The sequence below is a fragment of the Solea solea genome, chromosome 16 (genome assembly GCF_958295425.1).
Source record: "Solea solea chromosome 16, fSolSol10.1, whole genome shotgun sequence".
NCBI lineage: Eukaryota > Metazoa > Chordata > Actinopteri > Pleuronectiformes > Soleidae > Solea > Solea solea.
The window spans coordinates 1,675,938-1,698,412 of record NC_081149.1 but is presented as its reverse complement, the minus strand read 5'-3'; the positions used below and the strand labels follow the sequence as shown (position 1 = coordinate 1,698,412).

General features: G+C 45.3%; 2 protein-coding genes across 3 annotated transcripts in view; both read left to right on the top strand.

The window, feature by feature from the left end:
- Window positions 1-30: 30 nt before the first annotated feature.
- Window positions 31-22,475, top strand: part of nbr1b (NBR1 autophagy cargo receptor b) — a 39,139-nt gene continuing 16,694 nt past the window's right edge. Inside the window, exons 1-17 of one of the 2 annotated variants that reach the window (XM_058653104.1) lie at window positions 31-281; window positions 5,611-5,673; window positions 6,337-6,355; window positions 6,462-6,484; window positions 6,699-6,887; window positions 7,420-7,497; window positions 7,579-7,838; window positions 8,030-8,155; window positions 8,360-8,566; window positions 8,701-8,860; window positions 10,347-10,430; window positions 10,562-10,747; window positions 10,874-10,990; window positions 11,693-11,768; window positions 12,341-12,451; window positions 13,938-14,243; window positions 15,552-15,762. In XM_058653104.1, coding sequence (XP_058509087.1) covers window positions 180-281; window positions 5,611-5,673; window positions 6,337-6,355; window positions 6,462-6,484; window positions 6,699-6,887; window positions 7,420-7,497; window positions 7,579-7,838; window positions 8,030-8,155; window positions 8,360-8,566; window positions 8,701-8,860; window positions 10,347-10,430; window positions 10,562-10,747; window positions 10,874-10,990; window positions 11,693-11,768; window positions 12,341-12,451; window positions 13,938-14,243; window positions 15,552-15,762 — 2,318 coding nt within the window. In that variant the 5' untranslated portion in view covers window positions 31-179. Of the gene's footprint in view, window positions 282-5,610; window positions 5,674-6,336; window positions 6,356-6,461; window positions 6,485-6,698; window positions 6,888-7,419; window positions 7,498-7,578; window positions 7,839-8,029; window positions 8,156-8,359; window positions 8,567-8,700; window positions 8,861-10,346; window positions 10,431-10,561; window positions 10,766-10,873; window positions 10,991-11,692; window positions 11,769-12,340; window positions 12,452-13,937; window positions 14,244-15,551; window positions 15,763-22,475 lie in introns of both variants that reach the window. The other variant, XM_058653103.1, reaches the window with a different exon arrangement.
- On the top strand, window positions 16,117-21,826 carry LOC131475182 (uncharacterized). Its single transcript, XM_058653102.1, has 2 exons — window positions 16,117-21,185; window positions 21,310-21,826. Exon 1 carries the CDS (start codon window positions 16,677-16,679, stop codon window positions 21,168-21,170), a length of 4,494 nt encoding a protein of 1,497 aa, XP_058509085.1. The 5' UTR covers window positions 16,117-16,676; the 3' UTR covers window positions 21,171-21,185; window positions 21,310-21,826.

Below are 22,475 nucleotides of genomic sequence, written 5' to 3'. Positions count from 1 at the left end.
TTTTCCGGACACGGGGTGCGGGGTGGGCGTGGCCAGGGCGCTGGTGTAAACACAACAGACGCCTCATCTCCCGTCACTGAGTCACAGTGGACATTAACCCGAGCAGCCGTCACCGGTGAGGGGGAAACGCACCGTGTCCGTCGTGTGTACTATGTGCTAAAGCGCTGACAGACGGAACCATGGACTTCTACATCAACCTGAAGGTGAATTTCAGGGGAAATTCTAAGAATTTCCTCCTGTCGGGATCCGAGACCAAGAGCTGGGAGTCGATGGAGGCCATGGTAAGAGTTAGCTTAGTGTTAGCGCTGCTCTGTCTTCTGTGTCTCATACAGACATATAGATGGTTGTCGTGTGTTAACTGTGAACACTGTGTCGTCTCCAGGGGCTTTTATTTATTATTTAGTTATTAATGCGCTCAGACGCCACTGCATTATACTGTATCACTGACGTTACCCATCATGCAGCTCGTGTCCAGTGAGCTGAAAAGCATTAATCCCAGCACAGCAGACTCACAGAGGACACTCAGGAGACAGCACCAGTCACTACTGTAGAACTGCATTTATTGTTATTATTATTATTATTATTATTGTTGTTGTTGTTATTAACCTAGTGACCTGTCGTCGTGGAAACAGTGTTTACAGCTCATCATGAGTGGCCTGTGCAGCCTGAATCACAGCCACCATTGTTATGGCCTGCTCTAACTCCTCATGTTGTGTTGTGTAAATGTTATTATGTCATTACAACATTAATGATCTTTTGCAGGCCTAACGCTGCTGCTACTGTATACGTGATTGCACCATATCATCATATCATAAGTATCATATAGCATTCACAACTAAAAAGTGGGACTGATTATGTTTCATTGGTTTGTAACCCACTGTTTTACACACGTGTTTTTACAAGGACCCCCGTAACCATAGTGAGCGTTATGACAATGACAAGAGATAACATTTTGATGTCACACTTTTAGAATATTTAAATAGATAATCAACCACTCCCCTGCACCAAAGTCCATCGAGAAATTTTGCAATTTTACTAAACGACACGTTGACCTCTATGTGTCTCCATCAGTCTCTTTAGACGTGTGTTTTTGTGCTTTTTGTATCTAAATCCTTCCTCTGAATTTATCAGAATCAGAATCAGAATACTTTATTAATCCCCGAGGGGAAATTGTTTTTGTTCCAGAAGCTCTGTGCAAGAAATAGAAATACAGCAGTGGAAACAAGGCATAAGATATGGATATAAAAAAAACAGTAAAATAGGCAATAAGGCGGAATGAAATAAAATATTAGATAAAAATAATAATACAATAATAAAGTAGAATATGGAAATATGTACAATATACAAAAAGTTTGCAATAAGGTGAGGATGAGTAAAGTTTGTTTAGTGTGTTTTTACCACAAGTGACATGAACTTACTAAACAAGGCCTTAGGAAACCAGCAACTCCTGTGTCCACAGAAGCTAAACATGCAGATTTCCTCTGTTTGGTGTCAGTATTAGCCGTTCACAAACTTATACAGATGGGATTTATGGCTCTTTGAAGGGAGCTGGATCTGTCGTTCCTTTCAAAGAGCCGTTCAGAAGACTGGCTCACTATTAGGGATCTTTGTATAAAATGTGTAAATAGTGTAAATAAAGCCTTTTTATTTGTGGCACAATAAAAAACTAAGCAGTCTACAATGAACTTCCATGCAAAACTATACTAAACTCAAAATAACACTAACATTAAAAAAACATTTACTAAACAAGTTTCAAGTATAAACCTGTAGAGGACTCCAGAACTGTCCTTGGTAACGTTAGTGCAAATGTTAGTAAACAATATTTGAGACGGACATATGTTACAATTTGCTTTGCCGTTCTTTTCATCTGAAAAGTGCATCCAGATGCTGCTGCGCGTCCTTTGGCTCGTAGCTGCAGTCCGCACTCACGTGAAATTTGCATATCAAATAGTCAGCCCACGTGTACTCGCCCTTGTTGTGCGTGCTCTCCGTCTCAGTGGAGTAGCAGGAGGAGCTTGTGTGCGCATGCTGAGTCCCTGACAGCATTTTAAAAAAAGAAAGAAAAAGAATGGCTCTCAACTGCCACTCGGTTCCCATCGTTCATGTTAAAGAGCCGTTCAATAGGTTTGGTTTGTTCGTGAACGTCCCACCTCTACTGTCTAACAGCAAATGAAGCAGCAAACATATCCTTAAGCAGGCATGCATCCCTTTAAGTCAAGCATTTTGCTAAGTGGCTTTAATGTGTTTTTCTTTGCATCCCCACTGGCAGTGATTTAGTGAGAGCGAGCCAATGTTTCTCAGGTTAGTTCTTGGTACTTCCTGTAGACTCTCACACTACGCACTGTTTTATACCAGCTGCTGATTGGCTGGAGCATTTAATTCTTGGTAGAATCTCGGTGGGAGACTGGAAGCTGATTGGCTCTTGCTACCAAGAATTACGTCGCCTCACAGGTGGCAGGGAGCTGCATTACACATTTGGCAGACGCTTTTATCCAGACGCTTTGTGTGCATGCTTCTCTGCTTCTCATGCAACTTGGAAAAAAGCTGTGATTCAAATGAAAAAAACCCCCCTTGTTTGCTGTGTCTGTGAATCCCTTTGTCCATGACATTTTGAGCTGTTGGCAGCTTTGAATATTGCAGATTCGCTGTCCGTGGTACTGAAAAGGAGCAGCACAGATCGATACACAGTGAAAAGAGATTCTATTTCACATTGTTGCAGGTCATGGCTTTGATTTCCATGAGTGGATGTTACATTATTTTTGTTGTCAAAGAATGGTACAGTTTTATAGCTTAATTTTAAAGGGGACATATTCTGCAAAATCAACTTTTAAATCATTTTAATACTTATATTTGGGACTCTGGAGGCCCTACCAGTCGCCAAAGTGGGGAAAAAGAATACTCAGTCCTTTTTTCGTGGTCCCCCTTAGTGTAAGTATAGGCGATAAAACATGCGATGTTGAATTCCCTGCACTTATGACGGCAGCATGCGTATTTCACCGCAAATGTTACCACCCACCAGTAAGTTTACTTGGAGAGCTCCACCTTAGCTCCACCTTAGCTCCACCTTAGCTCCACCTTAGCTCCACCTTGTCCCTATAAAATGCGAGAGTGCAGTCGAGGGAGGAAGAGCGGTATTATGTCAACACGGAGGGACAAGTGTGCTGTTGGTGGCTGCACAGTGGAGCACAGTGTTTTACACAAACTTCCAGCCTCAGAGGATTTTATATATGAAGCTAATGTGCCGGATAAAGTCAGCAAACGTGTGTTCGTGTGTTCGCACCACTTCACATCAGACTGTTTTGTGAACCTTGGTCAGTACAATTCTGGACTGACCAGAAGATTCATAATAAAAAACGGTGCCATTACATTCCCACTGCTGTGGAGAACAGGGGAGTAGCATGCTTGTTACTGGATCACATCTAGAGTTTTATAAGCAGTGAGTTACACAAACAGTGGCCAGCGGTCGCCGTATTTAGTCAGCGACTGTATTTCACCGACGTACAAACACATACATTTTGAAGAAAAATAGACTGAATACAGAATAACTGACCATTCTGACGTCTACATACTACAACTTCATCTGTAGCTTCCTCTTGTTCAGGGTCCGACTCTGGTTCAAACGTATATGGTTGTTTCCTCCATCAGCCATGTTTCTCCCACGGTTCACGTTCAACTGTTGTCATGGTAGCGTGAGCGTGCCAGTGTCGACACACCCCCTGGAAGAAGTGGGTGTGTGTTTGCCTGTGTCTCATTTGCATGTAAAGGGACCATGCACAAAACTGAGCATTCTGAAAAGGGCAGGGTTATTGAACTGCTATGGCACTTCATCCTTACGGTATGGGTATGGTAATAGGGTATAATATGGGACCTTTAATCAAGTTTGTATGTGTTTACTTTTTTGAGCGGTTTATGTATCCTTTCATTGTCTTAAAGGCAATGGAAGGATACATTTTTGGCCCCCACCCCCCAACATGGACCACATGACATTAAAGTCAAGCTAAAACACCTGAATTGCCCCCTGGTGGCTACAAACTAAAACTAATTTAATGAATGAAAAACACGTTTGATAATAGCCACGTAATATTACAGACAATATAATGTCCGTAATATTACTTGCTATTATCAAACCACTAAGTGATCACATGATCGTGCAGTTTTGATGACATTGCAAAAACTGATTTTTCCATTTGTCGCTGTTGGTTTTGCTTCAGTTTGGTTGACAGTGTTTTCACCTCTCATCCAACAGTCTTTCTTCAACTTTTGAAGAATTTCAGAACTGATGAAGCTTGTTGGCTGTCAGCTTCTTAAAGGGCGACAGTAGCTCAGTGGTCGAGTGGGTCATCCTTCAACTTGAAAGTCCCACTTCTGCTCGTCTACATGCTGATGTGTCTTTGACAAGATACGTATGAAACATGAGTGATAGAAAAGAAACTGTGAGTGGTCATCAAGACTATACAGACCGTTTACCAAGGGAATACACTCACCAGTCACATTGTGAGGTACACAGGGCACCTCGTCCTCTGTGGTCTTCTGCTGCTCTATGTTCTGAGATGGCATCAGCAACAAGGAACGTTTGTGTAGAGAACTGCTGCTCACTTGATATTCTCTCTATCTCTGTTTTCTGACCATTCTCTGCATGAAAACCCCAGCAGATCAGCAGTTTCTGACTTTCCTCTTCATTCTGATGCTCAGTGTGAAAATCAGCAGGTCGATGCACTGATTTAGATATTTGCATTATCAAGCAGTTGAACAGTAGAGGTCATGAAAGAGGATGTGTTCAAATACCCGGGGGTCAGCCTTCCAAAGCAATGGACAGTGTACAAGAGAATAGGAATAAGAATAAGATGAGTGTGCCTTCATGATCACACTGTGTGTGTGTGTGCAGTCTGAGAATTGCTTGATGAAGAAGGTTGAAGCAGACACACTGTGTATGTGGGCTAACAGCAGCGGTCTGTGGTTGTGGTTGGAAATCATGTGGCCGATGACTCACAAGTCACATTTCATGCAGCTGCGCTGTTGTCGAGTGGAGACTTGTCCGTCGCCTGCGTCTCGCACACGTGCTGAGTGATGCGAGGAAAACCCACAGGTTAGAAATCAGTGTGGAGGAGGCGGAGTCACTGAGTGACAGGTTTATTATCAGGTTTTTGCTCACAGGGTGAGTTACTGTACAAAGTAGCGACGTCATGATAATGACGATGATTATGTGTTAATACAACACGATGAATGTGTAAAATCACATGAACACTTTGTTGGTTAATGGTAGAGGATTGTGGAAGTGACTGCGTGGACCAGGGTCACTGTATCATCACAAACACACGTTCTCATGCAGCATTCTTACTGAGGACACTCACAGACATAACACATTCCTAACCTTAACCCTCACAATTAAATACCTAACCTTTGACCTAAACCTAACTTAAACTCAATCGTAACCCTAACCCTAAAACCAAGTTGTGAGGACGAGACTAAATGTCTTCACTCACACACACACACACATTTGCGACTAAATCACTGAATCTGTATGAAATCAATGAACTGTGACCACTTTATTTGAGTTTGCATTGTTCTCTCTCTCTGTGTGTGTGTGTGTGTGTGTGTGTGTGTGAACAGGTGAAGCGTTCCTTCGGCCTGTGCAGTCTTCAGCTGACCTATTTTGACGAGGAGAACGAGGAGGTGAGAGACTGTTTGTAATCGCGCTGGTCATTTGCTGTCATTAAATGTTACTCTGTTGTTTTGTTTTCATGCCTGTTGGGCATTAGAATGAGAATCCCTCTTGTGTTTTAATGATGTATGTAACATTTGTGTTCAAATCTCCAAAGAGAACTCTATTTTATGTTTATTTGATGCTTTTTAATGACATCTTGGTGTGGCTGCTGTTAATGTTTCATATAAATTTTTCCTTTACCATAAATAATAAACTTTTAAACACTCGAAATTTCCCCCTGTATAATTAAATTCATGGTGAAGCTACAGATCCAGTGAAGTACTTCCCAATAATGTTGTTAAACATAAATGGAAACATGTGACAAAAATGTTTGAGTGTTTTTACTTTAAAGACTGAGAGGATCAGTCACTTAAGCCAGAAGCGAGCTGAAGCTCATGATCCCACATTGATCTCTGACGTCATCAAACTAGATCTTTTGTTGTTGTTCTATTGAAAACGAGAGATTCATATTGGCAGAAATGATGGTGTAATATTATAGCTTCTTCTTGTGGTTTAGATGATTCTATTTTTTTCATATAAATCCCAGTTAATCCTAGATTTTAAGTGTTGCATTTTACTGTGCAATTGCCCTTTAATGATTTACACGGAAATATATTTCTTTCCTCCTCCAGGTTTCCATCAACAGTCAAGGTAAGTGAATGTGGACAGCCACACGCCATGATGTTAAGTAATCCTTAACATTTTAAGATAAGTTGAATAGTAATGTATGTGAATGCTGTTTCTGATTTTATTCCAGTGGAGTATGAAGAGGCACTGAAGGTGAGATGTCTAGTTTGATTACGACTCATTATTAGTGTACTTGTGTTTAAGTAGTATTTATAAGAGTATATAGTAATAAGAGTGAGAAACTCCCGTCCCTACTTTCAGTTGAGCTTGTGTCATAATGGTTTATTTATTTATTTAGTATTATTTTTTTAAATATACCCCAAAGTGGCGACAGGTGAGAGTGACACCAGAGTTTGTGTTTTCCCAGAGTGCAGCACGGCAGGGAAACCGGCTCCACATGAACGTGTACGAGACTCGAGGCCAGGCGGCGAGGGTCTCCACCACCAAGGCCAGCGGAGCAGAGCCTAAGAGAGGGTTCAGACCCCCACAGCACTGCCCCGCCTTGGCACAGGTGGTCAGTCGCAAGGTCCAGGCTGCGGTGCCAGAACAGGGCATGGTAAGACACACTCACACTACACTCACACTGCATCACGTCGTTAGAGCTGCTTATTGTAAGAGTCGCAGCATGAATCGTCCTTGTACCTTGGCTGTTCAAAGTCCTTTTGTTGTTAGATTTTACACAAAATGATATTAGTGCATGAAAGTGTGCAGTTCGGGGCAGTGTTGCTAGTGTTGCTAGTGTTGCTAGTGTTGCTAGTGTTGCTAGTTGTGGTGTTGTTTGTTTTCAAAAGCACAACTAGCGTCAATGCTAGCAACTTTCTGGCATAACCCACGCTACTTTGTGAGGAAGAATTAGCCAGTTGTGCCACATGAGGGAGCTGCAACTAGCTCTGTTCACTGCAGGCAGAAACCTCTCCACTGTGACCACAGGCTGGCTTCAGATACTGCTCATTGCAAGTAGTAATCTAAGAGCATGTCTATCTGGATGTCTTTATCTGTTATTGTTCTGTACAAACAGTGACAGCCCTAGTGGTTTGTCATTTTAACTGGCGATAAATACAGGTTTGAATTATTCTCCTGTTGATCAGGTGATCATGAAAGAGGTGAAAGGGAACAAAGAAGAAGACAAGACTCCCCCAGCCTGGTTTACCTCCTACATGGAGAAGGTACAAACAACCTGATGACTGTGTCATGCTCGCTGGACACTGAGGGAGCTGTCAGAGTAATAACACATTTCACCCACACAGTTTAAAGACCAGGTGGTCCGAGAGGCCGTGGAGAAGATCTGCAGGGAGTTCTCCGGACAGTGCTGCATTCACAAGCCCCTGGGAGGAGGAGGCACTGCAGGGGGAGCAGGAGGTGGCAGAGGGGAAGCTGTAGGTGGAGCAGAGGCACAGCAGGTCCCTGAGGTGTCCTCCACTCTGCCTGGAGCGTCATCCTCCTCCTCCTCCACTCCTCCCTGCTCCTCCTGCAGGGGACAGACCACCGGAGGAGGCTACCAGTGCAGGTATGTGCTGTTAGGAGCTAACTGGCTAAGCCTTACGACATCATTATTATTATTATTATTATTAGATGTAAACTCCAGTTGTTGTACTGGTACCACGCACATACTGACCAACCAGTGTCAAATAGACATGGTGGACTCCACAGAAGAGCTGCCACATGTTCTCTAAGGTTCTCTCTCTGTCTTATTATCAGCGTGTGCACATCGTGCACTCTGTGTGAGCCCTGCAGTTTTTCCCATGATCCCAGTCACAACCTGGTGAGAGCCAGGACTCCTCTGTCCATCCCAGAACACGGATCACCTGCTCCTGACCACAGCAAGTATGTCACTGCAGCAGTGTGACCATCTCTGTTATTCCTCACATTAGTCCACATATCTCTAATGTGTGTTTTAAACAGTGGTAAAAACTCTCTTGACTCTTTTCCAAATGCCAGTAGAGGAGTTTCCTAGTTTCCGTGCCCCAGTTTGGTTTCAGGTTTGCATCTTCACCTGCATGACGTTGTCTTCATCGTCACCTGCTCTAGGTTCTACAGACGAGGCGACCGCAGTTTCCGCAAGGCAGAGAAGCAGCGGCTGAAAGCAGAGAAACGCCTGCTGAAGGCGGAGGTCAAGGAGATCCGCAAACAGCTGAGGATGGAGAGGAGGGGCATACAGTGGAGCTCCTCCCACAGAGATGGAAGCTCCTCCCCTGTTCTGCTGCAACCTCGAGCCACGCAGCACAACAGCCCAGAGTAGGTCACTGAAACACATGCTGCAGATGCTGGAGGTCCAGAGAAAAGACCAGTTCTTACAAACTTACTTCAGTCAGGGCTTTTCATTTCCTGATTAGTCAACTGATCAGCAACTGATATGATTTGTCAATCAGGCGTCCAAAGCGTCCCTGTCCCCTGGTGGTTCCAACTATGACGGCTGCGTTTCTGGATGAGAACCTTCCTGACGGAACCAGACTGCGTCCTGGGACTAAGTTTATAAAGTACTGGAAGATGAGGAACACTGGGACTATGAGCTGGAGTGCTGATACTAAGGTAAACACTGCTCTTTTTTCATATAACACCTGTTGTACTATTTTTTTTGCATAAATGGATACAATGTATTTTCTTCTTTTTTGAACTTAAATGAACACCACAAATTACATTGCAGGTCATAAAAATAATAATAATCAAAAAAGGCAGCAGTATCGTGATACTACCCGGAACCGTGATACTTTGTCTGGTATAGTATCGTGGTTACTAATTTTGGTATCGTGACAACTCAAGTCTGCATCTTGTGAAGTCTCAATTCCAAAGCAGCAATTGTCTTGAAGTCGGCTGCGATGCTAGCTCTGTGGTCTTCTAGCATAGTAGCTATGCTAGCTAGCGCTGTGCTGTCGCCCGCAGGAGAGGCGTCCGCTTCAGCCTTTTTAGACGCTTTAGACATGCCTCTAGAGTATTCAATGTTCCAATGTTAGGTCTCCCACCCTCAGTTGGTTGGGGTCTTGAGGAAAAAGTGAGTTTTCAAAGATATCGCTGCGGGAGCTCTAGACAGCGTTACTTTTACATGCTTACCTAAACCCAACACCTGTCGTACTCTTGAGAGTAACAGGGTTCCCAACGCCTCGCCATACTGTCTGTGTCGGCCGCTGTAGTCCTGCCTTATACCTAATGTCTCATTTTGTACCTTTGCATTGTTCATATTTGTGGAGACATTGCACTTCAGTGTTGTAACAGCCTCCCTGCTCTGTCACAAGCACTGAATGCAGTTCTGTGCCTGACTACGACGGAGCCACATTCACAGACGTCGAGAATAAAGTCTTGATTTATGAGATTAAAGTCCTAAATTCAGCTGAATAAGTAGTGTAACCATTTACTCACGGAGAAGACGAAACGACAGAAGTACAGCAGCAGATGTGAGTCCTGTAACCTCACCACTGATGTGTCAGGAGGCTGCAGTCCCAGCAGCCCCCTGTGGACCTGGTCTACTGAGACTCTGACCCATCAGCAGCTCCATTAGACTGCACAGGATAAGGAACTGCGTGGACAATCAATCTGCATATGATCTGCAGCCCATGGCCAAGTTGAAAAGGGACTTTGGCTTGTAACGACAAGGTTGCTGGTTCCACTCCCCACCACGTCAAAAGGTTGGGTTACCCCTGAGCAAGGTGCCCCCATTGCTCCCCAGGTGCTGCTCAGAAAGAAAGGGGATTAATAAAGTATATAAACCAAGAAAAAGATTTAGATTTTGAAACCCAGGATTTAATAAGTTAGCGGCTGGAGACGCACGATTATTACATGACACGACATGTCGTTACATTACATGACATTTAGCAGACTTACAGTGAGTGCATTTCAACACAAGAGCTAGAAGTAAGTAAGTGTTTCAAGTAAGTCAAACTGTAAAGTCATAAGTGTGTCGTCGTCGTCTTAGTCGAGGTAGAGTCGACGATGGTGGGAGGGTGGGCGGAGTCAAGGGTTAGTGGAAAGGTAGAAGTGCTTGTCAGTGGATCGTTCTCATGTCTTGGTTTTCTTCCCACAGCTGAAGTTCATGTGGGGAAACCTGGCTGTGGGATCTGGGGACCGTTGGAAAGAAGTCTGTGTTCCGTTCCTTCAGCCGGGACAGGTAAACAGATGTTTCCTGCTTTCTCTATGCAGCAGTGATTCATGTAAACATGATGTGCCCTCTGTCACTTGTATTCTATTGTCTGGTGTATTTCAGCTTTACTTTCATTTGGATATTCTAATGTTATTCAGGTGGGTATTGTGAGTGTAGCCCTGTGTGCTCCTGCTGTGGAGGGCTCCTACACCTCCCACTGGCGCCTGGCTCACGCTGGAGAGCAGTTTGGACCCAGGGTGTGGTGCAGCATCGTGGTCGACCCTCTCGCCCCTGCACCTGTGATGGCTGATGGGATCCTGGTGTCGCCCTGTGTCACACCACAGGTAGAAGAAATGATTCTCGTATGTACACTGTATATGTGTTAGATGTGTTCCAGTGATGTTATTAAAATAAATAGAAACATGGTGTGGTTACAGTGACTAACTGAAAGGGTTTGTCTTTGTGTGCAGGGTAAGAACCCAGTAGCAAAGGATGGGAAAGCCTGTGCAGCTTCTCGGGAGCAGCCTTTGTTGTCAGTGGATCAGGAAGAATACTTCATCCCCTCGGTCGACCTTCTCACTGCACAGGTAAATCACCTGCAGCTGGAATCCATATGTTTCTACACAGTTTCATTTTTTGGGGCAACACGCACTAGCTGTAGTCTCGGTGAACGCAGCCAAGTCTGCCAGTGACTTCCCTCTGCAGACACGTCTTTGTTTAAAACTCACAGCCAATCACAGCCGTGTTTGTGATGACAGCAGAGGAACGACCTCCACGCACGTTTGTAAACATCCAACATGACGTCTGTAACCACTGCAAACTCATTTCTGCATATGCAGATCATTGTGTGACGGATCCAGTCTATCCAAGTGTGTTCAGAGGTATTTGGATCGACCTTCGTTGGTCACACCTCTTGGAGGCGGGAGGTGACGACATCCAGATTCTGACTCAATTGAGATGCAGTCTGGCATTAGCCAGGCTGTGCTAGCTACAAAATGGTCAACACTGACACTTTGACAGAATGAAAATAAATAAATAATGATGGTAATAATAATGGTTTCAGATATAATAGATTCAGATATCTGTGGGGTTTTTCCGATCCCAAAGTTATTCAGTGAAAAAATGAGAAAGATTCACAGCCATCCTTTCAAGGACATGACTTTGACTTTTTAACCCTAACCAGAGTCATTTTTACTGTCCCTAACATTAACCTTTTATAATCGGACAAATAGTAGAATTATCAAATATTCACGCCCATCCTTAGTAGTAATCTGTCATTTATCTGTCAGGATCTTCTGTCTTTTGAGCTATTGGATATCAACATTGTCCAAGAGTTGGAGAGTGTCCCAAACAACACACCAGCAGGTAAGAAGTGTTGTTTGATCATACTCTGAAAGAACAGCATCCAACGTTTAACACAGTTCAGCACACATTATAACAACAATAGTGGAGTGTGCCTCTCAGGTCACCGCCTTCACACCTCGTCTGAGGTGAAAGTGACCAGTGTCAGCCTCAGAGGTCAAATACCTGCTTCTTCCCACAAGCTTCTCTCTATGAAGCAGAATTTCTTAAAGATCACTGCTCCGCCTCAACAAGGACTTGTTGAGCCAAAAAGTCTGCTTCCTTTCATGATGTTCCACAACAACAATGGCTCTTTTTTTATTATTTAAATGACCGTCTAGAAATGTTGATGAGAACTTGGTCCCAGATCTTTCTTCTAATTGTGTTTCTTTGTGCTGCACAAGCTGAACAAGCCGTGGAGACACATTCTGCCATGAATAAAACAGTGGAGTCCAAGTTAATAAAGCTGTAACAGTGTCTAGTGAGCACAGTCTATGGTTGCAAATGATGTTCAGAGGAACTCTTATTTTGAAGGTCATGGCAGAATTGTTTTGAACTGCTTCCGCTTCTAACGTCACATCCTTATATTTTCTCAGACATCACTCCCTGCATGTCACCTCTGCCTCAAGATGGCCACCTGCAGGACAATAGCAGTCCCTCATTAGGTCTAATCCAGGAGGAGACAGAAGCCATCAACAGCATTATGGGTAATGGATGTTCCTATTGTTCCTATGTTCTGGTACCATAGAGACCGTAGCCACGTTTCCATCATGCACTGCTGTTGTTGTGCTCTTCACCTTCACCATGACCATGAACATGAGTGTTTAGCTCAGGAGGGATGAGTGAGCTCATGAACAGTCAGTCAACATCTCTCCACCTGTTACTCTTCAATGATTTCATGTTTCATGTTTAATTACAGAACGTATCATTGTCAATGCTCGTTAGTTGAGAACCCAGGACCATCACAGGAACACACTTTAGATTAGGGAACATGTGCTGGTTAATCAGTGTTCAACTACTGGTGAGTTAGTAGTGATCAACATGTCACGTTAGTGTGAGGAACATATTCAAGTAACAAAGACTTCATTTACAGTTATTTGGACACTGTTAACACTTGTAGTTGTGTTTTGTTACATAAGAACAGTTATTAAGGAGACTAACTATTCATAATTCATAATTCATATACAACAACGTCCTTACTAAGCAATAATTCTGAGGTTATTGAGGGAACAACTTACTGCTTGTATAATAAGGCCATGCAGAATAAGGCATTAATAAGTCCTTAATTCAAGATTCAAGATATTTTATTGTCATATGTTCAGTTAAAACAGACTGTCACACAGACTGCACAATGAAATCCTTGATTTGCACGTTCCCCATAATCACTACAAAAAACCATTTAAGTAAACACAGTATCAGAAAAATATAATAAAAAAAAACTAGAATCAAATTTAAGCTAAATGTACAGACTGAAAATGTAAACCTTTGTTTAAATATAAACTTAGACTAAACATTTGACTAGTATAAAAGTATAAAGACAGCAATAGAATGTTAAAACAGATCTATAGTAAGGCAACAAGTCGGACAATATTGCATTAATACTGACTCATTAAGAGCCAATATGTTACTAACATGCTAGTAACTAAGCAACTAGTTACTGGTGAATATGTGTTCCCTAATCTAACGTGTTACCGTTTTTAAAGATGCTTCTAAATACAACGCTTCAAGTCTCTGTCGACATCATAAGACGTGGGTCACACTTTCTGTAGGTGCTTGTACACAGTGATCTGCTAGGGTCATAACACAGGGTCACAGGGGTCACAGGGGTCACAGAGTCATAGGGGTCACAGGGTCATAGGGGTCACAGGGTCAAAGAGTCATAGGGGTCACAGAGTCACAGGGGTCACAGAGTCATAGGGGTCACAGAGTCACAGGGGTCGCAGAGTCATAGGGGTCACGGGGTCAAAGAGTCATAGGGGTCACAGAGTCACAGGGGTCGCAGAGTCATAGGGGTCACAGGGTCATAGGGGTCACAGGGTCACAGGTCTACTTACAAATGAGAGGAGGAGAAATCCCTGCTACTGTAATGTTAGACTATATAAGACCTTTATTAAGTATGACCTGGATCTAACTTGTTGATTAAAAGATAAAAGTTTCACTGTGTCTAACAATCATTATCCCGTTTACTCACAGTGGCTTGTCCAGCTGCTCAGGGGAGCTCTTCTTCCTCCTCTTCTTCCTCCTCTTCCTCTTCCTGTGTGAAGAGTAAAACCCTGAAAACAGAGAAGACCCCAGACTCTAACTCAGCCACTTCAAACACCATCAAACCACCAGCGACTCTGAAGTCATCGCTCCCTTCCCCGTTGAAAGCCTCCCTGCCGGCTCCAGTGTCTGTGACTGCAGCTGCGGGGCCGGGCCCCAACTCAGCACCGACCCTGCTCCACACGTCAGCCGGGGCCTCCAGGGCCTCCGGGGCCTCCGCAGCGGCCGCAGCCACAGGTGATCGCAGTGCACACACAGATCAGAATTCATTAGAGATCACATCAAACATACAGCAGGTCCTTGAGGACATGTTGGTAATGACTGAATCATATTTATTCACAGTCCTGAATGACATTTTCTTGAGACTTTGCTGCATTGATAGTGTTTGTGCTTGAATCATTTTCAGAAATGACACCAGCTGTGATTTATTAGTGTATGGAAATAGACTAAAGTCACTTTGTCCTGTAAAATGATCAGTGATTCTGACTGGAACTGAAAAAGCTCAGTAAATCAGTAAATCAGTACATCTTATGACGCTTTTCCACGACACAGTTCCAGCTCGCCACGGCTCGACTCTACGTGGTGTGACACAAGAATCAAACCCCACTGAAGATCAGTCAAAAAAACATGCATTCATGTCCAACATTTAGTAAGGAAATGTCTCAGATCTCAACATTTAACATCACAACACTTACAGAAAACAGCTGTTTGTGTGAGTCGTGTCATGGCAGCTTCATGCAGCTGTGCGCTGTTGTCGTGAGGGCGGGGACGGAGGTTTGGTTAGAAGACTGGTGAGGACACAAAATCAGCACTGTGTCTGTTCTGTGTCACAGCAGCACATCTGCTCGACTGTGATGCGTTCACTGACGCTCGTAAAATCGTTCGTGCACACGCACATCTGTCTCTGTCCTGTCTCTAAGAGACGCAGGGACAATTTAGCTTTCTCCAAATATGAGCGGGGGTGGATGTCCCCATCATCCATAAACCTACGCCCCTGCGTCCAGAAACTTTTACTATTAGCATCATTTCAACAACATCATGTCAATCACTGTGTAATTGTTGACGAAACAAAAGCCTCATGTTCTTGTCTGTTGGCGTTGGATTTAATGTTTTTTAACGTCTCTTGAATGTCCAACCAGCCAGTCGACTCTGTCCCAACTTTACAACAAGTGGGACAGAGTCGACTGCCTACTGTCTGGATTGGATTATAATGTCAAATTCAAGTGAAAAATAAGGTATATGTTTGGCTATTTTTATTCCTTGTTGTGATGAGGTATTATTACATTACATATTATATATTGTCATGGAAAACCAACCAAACCGCGTAGAGTTGAGCCGTGTCGGTAACATGTAGTGGAAAAGTGCCATAACTGGACTTTCCCCAAACTTACCCCACATCCAGTTACCCCTAGTGCCGGTCCCAAGCCTGGATGCGTCAGGTATAAAAAATCTCTGATTTAAAACCTTACAAAGGTGTTTTTTATAGGAATGATCATATCCGTCATATTCTCAGCAAACGTCTCCATTTTCTGGATCCCGTTACAGATGAGGTTGAAGAATCCCACGTGGAGAACATCAGTGTGGCGCCCAGGGTGAAGGAGGGAGTGGGGGAGCCAGATGAGGAGAAGGAGAAGGAGCGAGAGGAGAAGAGAGAAGGGACAAGAAGCCGCTCCTCCTCCACCTCTTCAGAGGATTACATCATCATCCTTCCTGACTGCTTTGATACCAGTCGACCGCTGGGAGAGTCCATGTACAGGTGTGTTTAACCTGAGCCTGCTGCCTCAAAGTGTGAGTGGACCCCTGAGAGCAGCTGGGTACCTTAGTTGTTAAAGGACTATCATCATATATTATTGTAGAACTTTCTAGCAGGCAAAGCTATTTGTCTTTCATTCTATTAATCTGTTCATTGTTGTAACTGGTATCAAAGCACCGTTGCCTTTAAAGTGCCTTTAAGGTGCATCGTCAAAGCCATGTTTTGTTATATATTGCCTTCGTATGCGCCTTTGTAAATCTATCTATCATTAGAACTTGTACGACTTGTCGGTTTTACTAACTGACTGTCTAACTGACTGTCTAACTGACTGTCTAACTGACCGTCTAACTGACTTCAAACTAACTTCAACTTAACTGTTGCTTAACTGTGTATGTGGAATAAACCTTCAGAAAGACAGTCGAGTTGTGCCCGCCGTACTTGTTCTGGTTACCCTTTCCAGAAGGGAGCATTGGGCTGGAAAGACCAGCCAGTAGAAATCTGGACAGTTGTAAAACCGTTGTCGGCGCCGTATCAGTGGAGGTACGGACTGCCGAGCGGAGGACGACGATCGTGAGGCACCAGGACGCTGGTGACGTGGATCAGTCGTGAATCACTCAACGGAAAAGCCGGAGCAAAGAGCTATCGGGGCCGTTGAAGGATTAAAGGAAGTGCCGCAGCCGAGGGAAAGGCTGTGAAGATTGCACAAGGAATACAAATGCAAAGCTCTTCTGGGCAGAGAGCCTCACAGACTGTGACATTGTAACGTCGACAGCTTGGGGCGTGGACATTCGTGTGCCATTAGTGGACGTGTCGTTTGCAAAGAACTGAATCCTTTGAACGAGTCATTGGCAACGAACCAGAGAGTCGACTCCAATCAATTCCAATTCCGGAGTGAGTCAGGAGTTCAAAGAAGAAAAATGGCAGATGACAAGCCAGATCTGGAAAGCCTACAGCAGAGGCGATCAAATGCACAGCGGAGCCTAACGACGCGTATAAACCGCCTTAATTTCAAAGCTGGTCGTCTAGGCACAGGAAAATTGTCGCAAGAGTTGGCAGGGTTGGAAAACGACTATGATATCTTCGTCGACGCCTGCTGTGAATATATCGAAGACCTGGAACAGATAGACTCAACGGACGACAACTGTGATTTAAGAGACACTCTGACAAAGAGGGACGCCATTGGGCAAAGGTACCATGAGACAATGGAAATGTTGTGGTTTAAAGATGCTGAGCCAGTAATAAGCACCCTCGTGGCACGGTTCAATTCAGCTTTCGACCAGGCCGAGGAACTCGGCAGGAAAAGTGCACTACAGTGGTGTCAGCAAGAGGCCAGAAGGCAGGGACTGGATCAAGAACTCCACGAACTCAGAGACGCTGTGTATGTTTGGAAAGACTATCGGCCATACGGTGAAGAAAAGTGGAGACTCCTTTTAACATTGGAAATTAAAAAGAAGGTACTGATGGAGGAGTGGGCACGCCGCCGGGATAACAAGCGGGGAGGTGGGCTTACCCGACCAGTAACTTGTGCTAGTACCACCCCACTTGTTCACACCCACTCAGCTATCAGGCAGGGCACCATAGCTGGCACCAGTCCCCCTCATCAACCTCCTCAACAGCTTCAACAACCTAATTATGGACCCACTGTCAGTTTTACTCAGCCTCCAACCCTCACCAGTATACCATGGCCACCAAGGTTTCACACTGCTCCCACCAACACCAGCATGGGACAAAGGGGAACTGTGCCCACCAGCAACTTTGGTACAGTCACAGGGGGAGAAGACAGCTCTCAGTGGGCCCAACCCATAGCAAAGATCACACCGATAAGCTTCCCTAAGTTTTCCGGGAGCAGGAAGGCTGATTGGGAGAGTATCCAGGTGCAAGCGGGTCCCACAGAGTCCTTTAAAGAAGAGCAGAAGAAACTGAAGAGTCAAGTGACAGAGTTACAGAAAGTAACGAAAGTCAATGTCAAGAAGGTAGAGGAGGAGAGTAAACTGAGGGCCAAGATGTCTGAGCTCAGCAGGGAGCTGAGCTCTGAAAAGACCCAAACTGCAGAGCTGCAGGAGACCTTGGTGCAAAGTCAGGAGAAGCTCACTAAGCCTCAGTCTGACTTCTACCAGAAAGAGTCAGAAGAAGAAGAGTCTACTCTGCATCAAGACCTCAAAGCACCAGAAGAGACCCAAACTGCAGAGCTGCAGGAGACCTTGGCGCAAAGTCAGGAGAATCTCATTGAGCTTCAGTCTGAATTCTACCAGAAAGAGTCAGAAGAAGAAGAGTCTACTCTGCATCAAGACCTCAAGGCACCAGAAGAAAGACTGAGCTTAGCACAGGAGGACTTGGCTACCAACACCAGCCAACTCCTGCTAACCACACCACTGCTAACTCAAACCCAGACAGGTTTGGAGGCTCAGACAAAGGAACTGAAGAGAAGCCACAGCTCATTGGAGTCACAGCTCACTAAACAAGAGCAGTTGAAGCACCTGAAGCACCTGGTGATACTGTCTTTAGAGAGCAGACTTTCTGAGAAAATGCTAACCCAGTGGCTTGCACATGTGAGCAGCCCCAAAAACTATGCCTTCCCGGGTAACCATTTTGAGAAGCTCTTATTGTTCCTGGCGCCTTTCCTGAAAGGCCAAAGGTCATTACTCACAGGAGTAGAGCTTTTGAAGTTCAGCAAGCCAATCCCCATTTACACTTCTGAGAGACCCGGCTACCCTGAGAAGCCGGTCGACTGGAGGAGGATCCTAGAGGGAGTGGAGAAGATCCTGAAAGCAAGGGGCTTCTACCTCAAGCCCTGGGTCGGGTCTGGTCAAAGTGGGAGGAAGGACGAGGCAAAGCCTGACCAAATGACTCTCCTTACTGAAGGAGAGGTGGATGTAAAAGCACCAAACCCATTAACTTGTCGCGTCCTACTGAGCCAGATCACTGGATTGTATGACCCGATCGATCTAACGACACCTGTGAAGCAAAAAGGTGTGATTCCTGTGAGGAAGGCCTCCCAGGAGGCTGGCAAGTTCACTAAGGACACTTGGGAGGAGTCCCTCTCTGACGAACTCCGAGGGAAAGCAATCGAGCTGTTCAAGGAGTACACTCGCTTGGGGAGCATCAAGTTCCACAGAAGCCTCACACCCTCCGGCTGGAGGGGCGAGCCCTGGGGAATCACATTCTCTGACGGAAGCTGTGAATCTTACCGCGCCGTACTGTACCTGCGATGGGAAACGTCAGATGGTGTAGTTACCGGGTTGGTGGACTCGAAAGCCAAGTTAACCCCCTTAAACCAGAAAGGCGACGCAGTCAAAGCCAAAATCTGTGGGGCTTTCTTCGCCACACGCCTGAAGGAATACATGCTGAAGCATGGAAGATTGACTGTAGAAAAGTGGTACCACTTCATAGACAGTCAGACTGTGCTGGGAGCCATCCAGCGAGACAGTTACAGACTTCAAACATTCTTTGCAGATAGAGTCGGAGAGATCCAGAAGGCTGGGCCCGTAACTGATTGGTGGTGGATCCCAGGTGAAGTCAACGTCGCTGATCTCGTCACGAGAGGGTGTTCACCCAAGCGACTAGACGAAAACTCCGCGTGGCAGAAGGGTCCCAAGTTCCTGTCTAGTCCAGTGAAAGATTGGCCTATGGAATCTGCAGCAAAAGTGGCGGCTGATGCTACAGAGACAGTGAGTAAACTCCAGAAGAAGGACTTTACAGCAGCTCTCACCAGAACCCAAGCGCAGAAGTTTTTTAATTCTGGTAGTGAAGGCCGGAATTTCACAGATGGAGATAGCAGGTCTCTAGCAGGGCTCCAGTCGGCTGGATATGAGACAAAATCGATCCCTGTTGAGACCAAGAAAGATGAGACACTGTGGGGAGCCGCACTCATAGTCCGAGTGGGTCTGAAAAGGTACAACCCTCTAGTTAAGCTCTGTGGAGGGGTCAGTCATGCCCGAAAGGCTGTAAAGAAGTGGGTTGCTCGTATAGGGAGAGCCCCTATTCCAGCAAAGTGGGAGGTAGTACTGACAGTGACCGAACTTGAAACTGCATTCCAAGATCCCCTTACGTCATCCCGCTACGTCATCAGAGACACTGTGAGGCGGGTAATAAAGAACAGACTTGTCGTCAACAAGGACGAAGCTTCGGGGCTCCTGCGGTGCTACGGCAGAGTCCAAGCCATCACCTGGGGAAACCCCGGAGTACCCCTGGTCCCATATAATGCCTGGATCAGCACCCTCCTCACACGGGAAGCCCACGGAGCCAACCATGAAGGCATCGCTGGCACACTCCTCAGAGTGAGGTCCAAAGCATGGGTAGTACAGGGGCCAAGAATCGCAAGAAGCATCATTGACTCCTGCGTGCTTTGTCGAAAGACCAAGGCAAAGTCATGCAGGCAACAGATGAGTGAGCTTCCTAGTGAACGATCTGAACCAGCCGCACCGTTTGAGCTAACAGCACTGGATCTCTTTGGCCCCTACGTTGTCAGAGACACTGTAAAGCGAAGAACAAAGATGAAAGTCTGGGGAGTAGTATTCAGTTGTATGGCTTCCAGGGCACTGCATGCTGACATTGTGGAAGACCTGTCAACCGATGGCTTCCTAAAGGCGTACCAGCGCTTCACAGCTCTCAGGGGCCACCCAAGAAAACTTTGGTCGGATCAAGGGACCAACTTCGTGGGCGCCAAGCCAGCTTTAAAGGAGCTCTACGAATTCCTGAACAACATCGACAAGGATCAAGTCCAGAAGAAAGCAACCGCCGCTGGGACCGACTGGTCGTGGGTGTTTCACCCAGCAGACTCTCCCCATCGAAACGGAGCAGCTGAAGCAGCAGTCCGTACACTCAAGAGAGCGTTGAGCAACATCGGGGTGGAAAGTCACCTGACAGCACTGGAGTTCCAGACTCTCCTCTACCTGGCAGCTAATTTGTCAAACGAAAGACCAATCGGCGCAAGAGTCCAGGTACAAGACGAGACTGTAGGAGTCATTACTCCAAACTCACTTCTGCTCGGCCGTGCTGGGCCTAGCGGGGACTCTCGAGGGTTTGAATACCGGACTTACCCCGTTGCGCGCCTGAGAGCGGTCCAGATCGAGGTCGACAAGTTCTGGAAGCGGTGGAGCCAGCTGGCGGGCCCGGGCCTCTTTGTTCGACAGAAGTGGCACACGCCCGCAAGGAACGTCACGGTGGGAGACTTAGTGTGGTTGGCTGACCAGAATGCACTGAGAGGCCAGTTTAGGCTCGGTCGAGTTGTGGAGGCCCATCCTGATGCAAAAGGCATAGTACGAGATGTGAAGGTGAGGACGTGCCAAAGTTGTCCGGTTTCCAGTGGACAAGGTGGGAAAGGCAAAGAGAAGGAGAACCGTCCCTCCACCATCCTTCACAGAGATGTCAGAAGGCTGGTGGTTCTGTTAACAGTGGAGGAACAGAAATAGATTCCCCACCACATGATGGTGTGTTTCGGTAAGAAAAAGGATCAAGCACCCCCCTCCACCATCCTCCACGAGAGGTGGTGGTGTGTTTCGGAAAGAAAAAGGATCAAGACCCCCCCTCCACCATCCTCCACGAGAGGTGGTGGTGTGTTTCGGTAAAGGGCGTCACTGCGTCACCAAGGACAATGTGAAACCTTTATTTGTCATTTGTATCTGTTATTCATATTGTGTGTAATACGTTCATACCCAGCGATGTAGCTTCATGTACCCATTTGAAAGGTAAAGTCGTGTGTAACACGTTCGAACCCAGCGATGTAGCTTTATGTACCCATTTGGAAGGTAAAATTGTGTGTAATAAGTTCGTACCCAGCGATGTAGCCATTTCAAAAGGCAAAATCTGTGTTTTGTGGCCTACTTGGATTTAGGAATCAGTAGGCCAAGTGGGAGGTGTAGAACTTTCTAGCAGGCAAAGCTATTTGTCTTTCATTCTATTAATCTGTTCATTGTTGTAACTGGTATCAAAGCACCGTTGCCTTTAAAGTGCCTTTAAGGTGCATCGTCAAAGCCATGTTTTGTTATATATTGCCTTCGTATGCGCCTTTGTAAATCTATCTATCATTAGAACTTGTACGACTTGTCGGTTTTACTAACTGACTGTCTAACTGACTGTCTAACTGACTGTCTAACTGACCGTCTAACTGACTTCAAACTAACTTCAACTTAACTGTTGCTTAACTGTGTATGTGGAATAAACCTTCAGAAAGACAGTCGAGTTGTGCCCGCCGTACTTGTTCTGGTTACCCTTTCCAGAAGGGAGCATTGGGCTGGAAAGACCAGCCAGTAGAAATCTGGACAATTATAGTCATTTCACAGTAAATGTTATCTTGTTTTTCACTTTACTAAAACAAAATCTGATATCACACAGTGCAGCAAGATCCAATCATGTTTAAAAGTGCTGCAAATACACAGAAACCAGAGGTGTTGCACGTGTACAAACGTGTACAAACTTTGTTTTTTTAAATAAAGTTTCATTCGAACACATCATAATGTATACAGTCACAGAAACAGAGGCAGAATGAATAAAGCCAGGACTACGGTGGTCGACAGGGGCAAACACACTGCAACGACCCAAAACACATGCAGCTCGTTTCTCCTCCTGCTTGTGTTTTGGGTCGTTGCAGTGTGTTTGCCCCTGTCCACCACCGTACAGGGCAACTAAGGAAAGAAAATAAAAGTTATCATATAGCAAACAGTCTCAAAGTGCATGAGAGGTGGGATGATGATGACATCATCATTTTCCCAAAGCAA